This window comes from Gallus gallus, chromosome 4 (genome assembly GCF_016699485.2).
Source record: "Gallus gallus isolate bGalGal1 chromosome 4, bGalGal1.mat.broiler.GRCg7b, whole genome shotgun sequence".
Classification (NCBI taxonomy): Eukaryota; Metazoa; Chordata; class Aves; order Galliformes; family Phasianidae; genus Gallus; species Gallus gallus.
Window position 1 is genome coordinate 88,976,626 of NC_052535.1, and position 10,999 is coordinate 88,987,624.

At 48.7% G+C, this 10,999-nt stretch overlaps 1 protein-coding gene across 2 annotated transcripts in view; it reads right to left on the reverse strand.

The window, feature by feature from the left end:
- Positions 1-8,174, reverse strand: part of GFRA4 (GDNF family receptor alpha 4) — a 69,449-nt gene extending 61,275 nt beyond the window's left edge. For both annotated transcript variants that reach the window (NM_204991.2, NM_001397717.1), the window contains exon 1: positions 7,662-8,174. In NM_204991.2, the coding sequence (NP_990322.1) occupies positions 7,662-7,701 (40 nt within the window). In that variant the 5' untranslated portion in view covers positions 7,702-8,174. The remainder of the gene's footprint in view (positions 1-7,661) is intronic.
- Between the last annotated feature and the right edge of the window lie 2,825 nt (positions 8,175-10,999).

A 10,999-nucleotide genomic window follows, 5' to 3' on the forward strand; every position in this document is an offset into this window, starting at 1 on the left:
GAAAAACCCCTAAGATCATCAAGTCCAACCCCAACCCATCCCCACCATGTCCGCTGACCATGTCCCTCTGTGACACATCACCATGGTTCTGGAACACCTCCATGGATGGTGACCCCACCACTCCCTGGGTATCCTGTAACAGTGACTGACTGCTCTGTGGGAGAAGAAATGTTTCCTAATATCCAACCTGACCCTCCCTTGGCACAACTTAAGGCCATCACCTCTTGTCCTAAATCAGCTCTGGTCCATCTCTTCTGTTCTTTATTGCACCTTCAAGTCCATGGGGAGAAGTCTTAAGTTTCAAGGTTAATGTAATTCTTTATCTTTTCCCCTAGAGAACCCTACAGATAGACTGGGTCTATGAGAAGGCTGCTCACCTGGGTCTCAGGTCATTTCCATTCCTGTTTCCCTTCAATTACTAGGGAACTATCACAAAAATGGCACAAACTTGAACCTGGGAAAAACAAGAAGCTCTCTGGGCAGCACAAATTATGGCAATAAGATTTGTCAATGCCTACAAACCCCAACAAGCCTCAAAGCAATCCTACCATTTTCTAAGGGAGAACCTGCTCTTCTTTCTTCCTTTAAGTGATCAGATGTTGGCTCAAAGCAAAGCTTATATTCCTAATATACAGCTCAATTTCCTCCCTTCTCCACTTCTCCCTGCAAGGAGAACAACTCCTTCCCATTACATTTAGGTATCTGTTGGCTGTGATCTTAATGACTCCTGAGCACTTTTTCCCATACTGGAAGGAGAGCTCAGTAAAGACCATCCAGCATCGTTGGGTTGTGTTCTCTTATAAAAGGAAGAAGAAAAAAAACAAGCCAAAGGGAGAAAAAAAGGAAAAAAAAGAAAAAAAAAAAGAGATCTACCATGAAATTGCTATAACTCATGTGTCAAATCCAGGGCATAAATCAACCAACCCTTGCGAGGAGGAGTGTAATTCCTCACCGTGCAGAGGAAACACTTAGGAAAACTCAGCCTTGTCTGAGGTTTTACACAAACAGGTCAAATGGCTTTGATTCATTCCAAGTCCTGTCTAATAATTCAGCATCCTGGTTTGCTCCCCTCTCCATTAGGAGATGGCAAACACATTGTCCTAACCTGCAGCCTTTATTACAGGAGAGTCAGTGTGCATGGATTTATGTTGCCTTGTGACACCTTTTTAAGGTGCCTTATGCTGTACACACCGAACATCAAAAGAAAAAACAGAGAGCAAGAAAAGAAAAAACATGCAGTGCTACAGCAGACTTCTGCCACCTATTTCCAGATTGCAGGTAATGGAGTGAGCTGTATAATATCTGAGAGATTGCTGTGAAGGCTGTCATGGGGAGATGCATTTTTCTTTGCTCGCATGGAAGTTAAAGCCTCAGAAGAAATACTCAGCCTGTTATTAAGAAATTTTTATCCAAAGTCACAGAAAGAAGTAGCTCCAAGCAGCTATGAGTTTCCCCTTGGCTTTCCAAGGTGTTGGACTCAATGGTCCTTATGGGTCCCTTCCAACTTGGGATATTCTACTATTCCATGACTCCCTCCCCAAGCAGGTCTGAGCCTTTTGGCTGGGAGGAGGGGCAGGTGGGCTGCAAGTCAAGGAAATATGCCTACAATCAGCATCCAGGGAGCTGCTCTGGAGCTCCTGGACACCACTTACTGGTGATACTGGTGACCAATGGACAGAAAGAAAAGGCAAGTTGCAAACATGGTGAATCTGTTGCCGTTGAAAGGTCCAGTATGAGCAGGAGGAAAAAAGAAGACAAAGCATTCAGTAAAGGCTGACACAGTAAAACAAGATGAGTTGAGAAACTCAAAACCCTTTAAGATTGATTTGATCGCTTATGTAAAACTCTCACGGACAGGACCACATGAACCCTGAATGAGTGGTGGCCCAGACACCAGATTTGCTCCAAAAAACTCACAGCCGTCATCCGAGTGAAGGCTCTTTCCCATGAGGCTGTAGCTGCCCTATGTTTCCTTTGCTGTGTTTAATCAAGGATGATGGGATTTCCCAGGTGGCTGCTGCAGAGGCATCAGCCAGCTTCGTTTGATGCAAAGCTCGAAGCAAAGCCTGATGACTTTGCAGAGATTGTGCTCTCTCTGTGCCCTGCAGTGCCTCCAGAACTTGCCCTGAGCATTTGCTGTGCCCAGCTCAGCTCTGAGTCCCCAGAGACCTCAAATCACACAGCCCTAGACTCCCAAATGCATTCCTCTTGCAGACAAGCACTTCCCACAGGCACCTCTGCTCCTCGTGGGATTCACAGCCATTAGCAGCTAAACTCCTCCAAGGGAGAGGAGACCTGAAACACATGTTCACAGGGCAGCCTGCAAAGCAGCCTCAAGCATGAACCTAGTAGAGGGGATCGAGTGCACCCTCAATGTTTGCTCAGACAGAAGTTTCAGTGTTGAGACTTGACTTGAGTGATGCCCTTGGCCTTTTGCTCTTTGCACAAGAAGCAGAGGTGGTGAACATGAAAAACAAAGCTGTATGGTTTCTCTGGTGGCAACTCCCAGACCTTTAGCATCTGGACTTATTTAAAGCCCCATATCCAAAACATACTGCCATCCCACTGGGGACCAAGAGCAGATGGTAGGACCCATGTGTGAAAGATGAGCAACTTGATCCTACTTTCATAAGAAGCACCAGAAAACCATTCTTTTCTCCTCAATAAATGGGACCCACGAACTTAAAACCAACTGCCTGCACTTGTGTGTCAAAATGACCCGTGCAACTGTCAGCAGTCGCATGGGGAGCACTGCTAATAGCCCTGTCAAAGCACTCAGCGAGGGCAGGTATCACAGGCAGGTTTTTCCAGTTGGGTTCAATAAATCAAAACAACAGCACCACTATTTTTACTGCGTCTTTCATGCAAACTGCTTCCCAGATGGCTTTGGACAGAAAGAGGAACATGTGCAGCGAGGAGCTGCCTGCGGAGCGAGATCAGGGATTCGCATGAAGGGAGGTGAAAAGAGACAAGTGACAGGATACAGCCAAGGCAGTTCTGAGCTGGGAAATAAAGATCTGGTCCGACGGGATACAGGAAAACACTTTTTTCCCATGAGGACAGTCAGGCAGTTGAGCAGCAGCCCAGAGAGGTTTTTGTGGTCTGCAGCTCTGGGGCTCATCAAGCCGTCCTCCTCAGGCATCTAAATCCCAGTTACCCCAACAGCTCCAGTCAGATGGACCGGGAAAGGCTTGAGATGACCAGGCTCTGACTACATCCCATGCCTTGCATAGATGCCAATCCCAGCAGCAGGGAAATATGTGGCACTGCTGGGCCCCTGAAGGCAGATGTGCAGTTGTGGGATGCATTCAAGACCAGGCTTGATGGGTTCCTGGGCAGCCTATCTAGTGGTTGGCAACCCTGCCCATGGAAGAGGGGTTAGAAGTAGATGATCCATGAGGTCCCTGCCAACCCAAGCCATTCTATGATCCTATGACAGCTTTCTACCTCCATAGCTCGCCTAAGATGCTTGGAAATATTCATCAAGACACCAGCCTTTCTGAACACCTGTCAAACCCTCTACAGCTCAGCAGATGCCAGCTGTGGTATTACTTGTTATTAGACCAAAATCCTGGAGGAGCCACAGGTGATTTGAATGCAACGTGACCTTAGAAGATACTTATTCTTTCTGCACACTCATTTTTCTTCCCTGTGGCAGTCCCAGGATCACCTTACCCAGGAGAAATGGTGGTTCCACCTTCTGCAGACCCATCCTGCTCTCCATACAACAGTACTGAGTCCTAATCCTCCATCACCCTGACCACCACAACCCCTCTTGGACACACATGGACTCTCGTGGTCAAATCAGGGCACAATCACCCACAGTGACACCAAAGCTGTGTTCCCTCCTGGTCCATCTCCAGGACCCAATGCCCACCTGTGGCTTCACTTCCCATCCACCTCTTCAAAATTATCCTCCTTGCCTCGACTTTCAAATATGATTAAACAGGAGCCCAATCCCAGCACATCCATATTTAAGCCTTTAAGGCTGTGATAGCCACAAGAGTTGAATGCTGTCCATACAGGGTGGTGGGCATGGCTTCCCAGCTCCCACACTGACCATCACGCAGCTCTCACCATCAGCCCAGCCAGGCTTGAAGTCAGAAGTTATTACCAGAGGGGATTTTGACAGATGTATTTGGAAAAAAACTGGAACAGGACTGAATTGAAGATTGACAGGGACAACTTTTCTTTTTATTCCTTTTAAGGAAACGTGCCTTGAAATGTACATTTGTGGCACCGAGGGACATGGGTTAGTGGCCATGGTGGTGCTGGGTTGGGGTTGGACTTGGTGATCTTAGAGATCCTTTCCAACCTTGATCGTTTTATGATTCTATACCCTTCTAATTTTTATTTTTTAGCAGACCTCCCTTAGAATTTGTTCTCTTCCACCTTTGGGCTGAGAAGAAAGGGGTCTATTTTCTTTTCAAGAAACAAAAGGAAAATGAAGCCCACTGAAGGGAAAAAAAGCCATGGATGTCTTGGTCACAACGTGTTTTCATTGAAACGTGACTGGCTTCAACCACAATTAAAGTGCTTAAAAATGACCAAATGGAAAGTCATAAAGGTGAACGAGACTCATGCAGAAATGAAGTGAATTTCAGGCACAATAGGGGTCTTCTGTGAAAACTACCAGGAGAGCAGAGAAGGCATTTCTTTCTCCCAAAACAAGATAAGGCACTGCTCACAGTAATTCACACTAATTATTAGACTTAACTAGTACTAATTTTTACCCAGGAGTAATTATTTTTTTTAGGGTCCAGAGCTGTGGAAAACAAATGAATGTGTTCTGGGTGTGGCCATCTCCTTGCAGAGGAATTTGCACCATGGAGAGAGAAGTTATATTTCCTCCCCGTGCCAATAAAGAGGCATAAATACCACATTCTTATTGATGCAAATAACGCATTGCTCCTGTCAGAGCTGACAAAGGCACTAATTTAGGGAGCGTTTCCCTCTCTCGTGCACACGGATGCATTTTTGTTGAGGGTTTTGCTCTCCCCGTGGGATGTGTGCTCTCAAAATGGGTGAAAATCTGCCAGATGATCTCTTGTGTTTGATCGCATCTGCGAAGAGGCTGTGGTTAACATGTGCCAGGAATGATGCTAATTACCCTGAGCCATAAAATGTCCCAGGTAAACTCAGCTGTTATCAGAGGAAGACATCCCAGATGCCATTTGGGATCCCACCCTCCATCCCAATGATCCGTTGCTGCATAAGGGACGGGCAATGTTTTAGGGGCTGGTTAGAGGCACTGTCTGACATCTTCGTAAAATTAATGGCATTCTTTGTATCTAATGATGTCAGTGCTCTCAGGAGGATGGATTTTATCATAGAATATATATCTATACGTAGTAGAATGGTTTGGGTCGGAAACAATCTCATAGATCATTGAGTTCCAATTCCCCTGCCAAGGGTAGTGCTGTCAACCACTAGATTCACCCTCCATGAAAGCCTCCACAGTTACCTGAATATATGAGACCAATGTCCCATGGGTGGGATTTCTAGCCAGTGCCACAGGTACAAGCAAGTATTAGAAGACACTGAGTCAGCAGTGAATGCCTGCAAACCATGGCCCTGTCCCCAGTGGTGTGGTCTTACATTCCCCTTGCAGCTGGTACTGGTATCCTTCTGGCTGCTGGTGAGACAGATGAGGGAGCTGATCTGAATGAAAAGTGGTCAAGGAAGTAAAAATCTGTTCAATTATATCTTTTGTCTGGTTTCCTCTGTGTGCTTGTGCCAGTGGGGAGCTGGGTACGAAGTGACAGCAGGAGATCTCCATCTCTGATGAATGATGGTGATTCTGCCTGGTCCCACCCCAGAGATCTTAATTGCTTCGAGTCCTGCCTCCTCCACCCTGCATCATCCCAAAACAGGGGGGGACACACAAAAAGGGAGGCTCTCCCACTGCAGCCCGCATGGTTTGCAGGATATTGAAAGCTGGATACTGCTGTGCTTGTAGCTGCAGAGGCTCCATCACCAGCCCAGCACCTCAGCAGCCCCAATCCCCATGGCAGATATCTACACACCTAAACAAGCAGCTCTTGTCCATCCATAACACAAACACCCAGGAAACATCTATAGAGCAGACGGAGGGCTTGGGATTGCATCTGCTGAGATGGCACTGAGCCTGCAAGAGTCAAATGCTAGTCCAGCGGTGGAAATGTCCTTCTGAAGTCCCCGAGATCAGAAGGTGAATACTATCTGATGGTTTTGCTCTGGTCTGGATGAGAGGCGATGAGTGTATCCTTAAATCCTGCCCACTAATCCCAATTGCATTGCTGACAATGGAGAGCTGGCCATTTGCAGAAGCTCTTTTCTTTAACTCGGCTTTCTCTAGAGAAAATCAATCAGCCCACCGGCCAGTCAATCAGGCAGTCAATCAGTTACCCACTCAATCTGAACCACTTGGAAAAGGGGTCCTGCAGAGACCTGACCTCTCACCCAGATGCCCCATGAGCCTCACAGGGGAGATCTCCAGCTCTGTGGCAGCCTGAGACATTCCCCATCTCGGCTCCAGTCCCTGCAATCAGGAGCTGAACCAATCTGGGTCCTGTCCACACCCCAAACCCCCGGAGTGAACCGCTCCAGGGCTGGAGACAGCTGCTGTTGGGAGTCAAAACCTCCCACTGCCTGGTGGGACTTGCACGAGTTGCTGCTGGTGACATCTAGTGACAGGGAGAGCGAGCACGAGGAGTCACTTGGAGCTCTGACAAAGCCACCTTCGTTGAGCAAAAAAAAACCTACTGTGGTTTTCACCCAGGACGTGGGATGAGAACAGGGATGCTCGGAGTACATACAGGTTGACCAGGATGTCCCAACCACTTCCACCCATTTCCAGCCCTTCTTCCCAAAAGCCACTCGAAGAGGACCAGCACATCCCACCTCCTGCCTCTCTGCAGCCTTTCCTGCTTTACTTGAACCCACATTTTGGGGTTTGCCATCTCAACGAAGCACAGAGCAAGAGGGAAACACACCCTACGGGGAGCTGTCAGGGTTGTAGCCGAAGCAATGCGGCTCCCAGCTGTGGCTGCCTGCTGCCGGACACATAGAAACTGCTCAGGGGACTCGGGGACCCCTGAGCACGGCACTCGGGAGAGACATGGGTTATAAGTGGGATGCTCCAAGCACGGATGCTGTGGACTGCATCCCAGCAGATAAAGCAGCATCCCACAGGGGAAAGCATCTCCTACACGCTTTATAGCTTGCATAGGGGTAAAGGGAGACAGCTGCCGGTGCAAAAAAGCCCTGAGGGCACCCAGTTTTGGGAAGGACCAACGGGAAGCCTCGCTGCACAGCTCCACATGGTGCAGGGCTGGGGCTCACGCATTGCCATCTCCCTCCAGCACCGAACCCCGACATTTTCCATCTTCTCCACCGCCCGGCGCCGTACTAAATCCTTTTCCTCCCAACACCTCCCTCCAAGCTCCTCTTCCCCAGCGAGAAGTGCGTTCATTCCCTGCTGTAATGAGCCATTCTCGCGGCAAACAGAACTATCCGGAGTGACAGTAGCAAAGATCCAGCGCTTAGGTCCAGAACGAGCACAACAGAAAGCGGGGTGATGCTCCCGGGGTACTGGGAGGGGAGAGATCACCCATACCCGGAGGTGGACAGATATCCCCGCAGGTAAACCCCGGCAGAAAGTTGTCCCCAGCGTTACTCACCCAGGAGGATCAGCGTGCAGAAGTAGAGGATGCCCCTCATCCTAACCGCTCGGCACTACTCGGTTCACACCGACTCGGCACGGCTCGGACCGAGCGGCCCGGCACGGCTCGGCTCGGCACGGCGCGGTTCGGCACGGCACGGCGGCGCCGGAGGATGCGCGGAGGCTGAGCAGGGCGGGAGGAGTCCCCGCCGCCCCGGTCCGGCCCTCCCGGGGTGAGCGCTCACGGCTCAGCCCCGCTCCGGCCCCGGGTGGTGCCCGGGCAGCGGGGGGTCCCGCCGGCCGCGCTCCGCCGCATCCCTCCGAGGCAGCTGCGGGGGGATGCTCTTCCTTTTTTTTTTTTTTTTTCTCTCTCTCTCTCTGTATCTATCTACAATTCTTCCTGTATTTATTCTGTTCTCTTCTTTAATTATTATTATTTTTCCCTTTTTTTCCCCTCCCTTTTCAGCAATAAACTTCGGATCGCCCGACTCCGTACCCGAGCGCCGGGGCAGCCTTTCGCCGCCTTCCCCACGCTCCCTCCGCCGCCGCCCCCGCCTCTACCGCGGCCCCGGCCCCGTGGGGAGGGGCTTGACGGCCCGGCCCCGCTCCTCCCCTCTTCCCTGGCCCCTGCTCCGTGGTCCCGGGGGGGTTCTCCCCCAGCCTGGTGGATCCGTGTCTCAGAAAAGCCCCTCGGAATCCCGCGGTGTTTAATTCCTTCAGCTCCGAGTGTGCTTCCTCCCCTCCCTGCTGCCCTTTTTGGGGATCCCGACGTCCCCAAGTCCCCATCTAAACACCAGCTCCAGCTTTTTCCATTTGTGACCTGCATTCTGGTCTTGACTGCTTGATGCTGGAGCCCTGAAGTCTTGGGCCAAACCCCACACCTTCCTTCAAGCAGTCCCCCCTAGAATAAGACCCTCTGAGTCTCCTCCCCAAACCCTCTCTGTAAATTCAGATTAAATTCTCCCACCTCCATAAATCTCCATCCAGATCCCCGTGCTGCCTTGAGCCAATACAGCCCCACCAAAGGGTCCATCTTTCCATTGTGCTTCTCCCATGCCCCCGGCCTCTCCCACCTGTCATCCCCATGTCCCAGCTTAAGACCCTCCTATAGGAAGCCAAGCAGCAGAGCCTGGCTCTTTGAACCACCTCTTAATCTTTATGATGATGAGTGAGCATCATTTCCCTCTACTTCCATTTCATGCATGGAGTAGCTGAGACACAGAACATGAAGTGATGTCTTCAGGTTCACCCAGTAATTAACTGACCACCAGAGTAAGAAGATTCAGTACCCTTTAAAATACAGCCACCCTGTTCCTCCTCCAGCCCCAAAGCTTCAAAAGTCCTTTCCTTTCCTTTTTCTTTCCTTCCCCTTCCCCTTCCTTTCCTTTCCTTCCCTTCCCTTTCCTTTCCCTATTTATAGAATCACAGAATCATAGAATGGCCTGGGTTGAAAAGGACCACAATGATCATCTGGTTTCACCCCCCTGCTATGTGCAGGGTCGCCAACCACAAGACCAGGCTGCCCAGAGCCACATCCAGCCTGGCCATTCCTTCCCTCTTTCTTTTCCTTCCCTCTTCTTTTCCTTCACTTCTCCCTTTCCACTCCTCTCTTGCTCCCTCCTTCCCTCCCTCATTCTTTCTCTCATTTCCTCTCCCTCTTCTCAACACAGAGGCTCCTCTGAGCACAGAGAGAAGCACCATTCACTTTTTCCTCCCTGAAAGCTCAGGAAGTGCTTTTGAACATTTGCAGCAAGAGATTTTCTCAAGTGCTGGGTCAGATATTTTGGCTAAACAGATGTTTAAAAGCTCTTGGATTATTATTTATTTTTTTTCCTGGAGCTGTTCAGGGTTCTTAACTTGACTTCCTCGTGGCATCACCTCATTAATCCTCCAGCAAACCCTCCTGGAAAAGCAGAGGAACGGCACTATTTAATTTTTTCTGTGTGAGAAAAACAGAGAAGGGAAATAATTCATAAAGTCACATCTGTAGGACTTAGGCACAGAGCATAAATAGGCTGAGAAAATACATTTTTGCTATTTTATTTCCCCTGGCAGATCAAAAAGAAAGGGGTGCTCCCTGACCCTCGTCTCCTTCTGAAAGTATCTACCATGTTCCAGTCTGGAGATGCTCAATTAGTGAGCTTTTTAGTTCTCTGTCAGAATGGGAAAGCTGTAAATAAATGAATGTCTTTAATAACTGTATTTCACATCTAAAATGAGCTTTTCCCGAGTTACTCAGTGGGGAAAAATAAAGTGTTAATAAAACCTCATTTGGAGGGAAAAAGCATTACTCTTGAGCTGTTCTGTTGTTGTGTTGTTTTGGGTTTTTTTTACTTATGTAAAGAGAGTATGATTATGCTTAAGCAAATTCAAAATGAAATTGCAATGAGATGCAATTGAAACGTCTAACTGGGAGACTTGGGAAACAATTACCTTTTTCTGCTTATTATTAGTTTTAATTATTTTTCAGATTCTTTTTTATTGTGCTATTCCTGACATACTTACTTGACCACAAAAGAAACATCGCTGGCACATACGTTATCCTTTGTGTTATTTTGACAAATAAAAGAGTATTTTCCTTGGTATATGCCTGCCCTCTCCTCATGAATGAGGCCCTATGTTGGAGGTTGGACTAGGTGGATGATCATAGAATGGCCTGGGTTAAAAGGGACCACAATGATCATCTGGTTTCAACCCCCTGCTGTGTACAGGGTCACCAACCACCAGACCAGGCTGCCCAGAGCCACATCCAGCCTGGCCTTGAATGCCTCCAGGGATGGAGCATCCATGATCTTCATGGTCTTTTCCAACGTTAATGATTCTGTGGTTCTATCTGATGCTGCTGGACCAAAGAAGGTGACCTGAGCCCCATAAGCCCACTCATTAATGAAGGGATCTCACCAGTGCTGAGAGCACGGATGTGAAGACACCACATCTTGTCCCCTTGTTACGCTTGAAGTCACATCAGGGAAGGAACATCAACATCTTTGTAGAATCAGAGAATCACTGAAGTTGAAAAGACCACTAAGATCATCAAGTCTAACCACCAGACCATCCCCACTAACCATGCCCCTCAGGGTCACATCTCTGTGCCAGTACCTCCTCCATTTGCACAGCTGGAGACAGAGTAGGAGCTTGAAGATCATTTCCAACCCAAGCCATTCTATGAGTTTAATCAAGGATCATAATCCTTGCTGTCCCCTCTCAGGCTGTGGACCAGTTCCAACTTCTCCTGCCTGAACATATGGGAAGCTTCTAAGGAATCAGTGCTATGAAAGCAACATTTCTTCCTAAGCTTGCAGGAAAAAAAATAGTAGGGTTTTTGGGAAGAGGGGAAAGTCCAAACATAGGCAACCC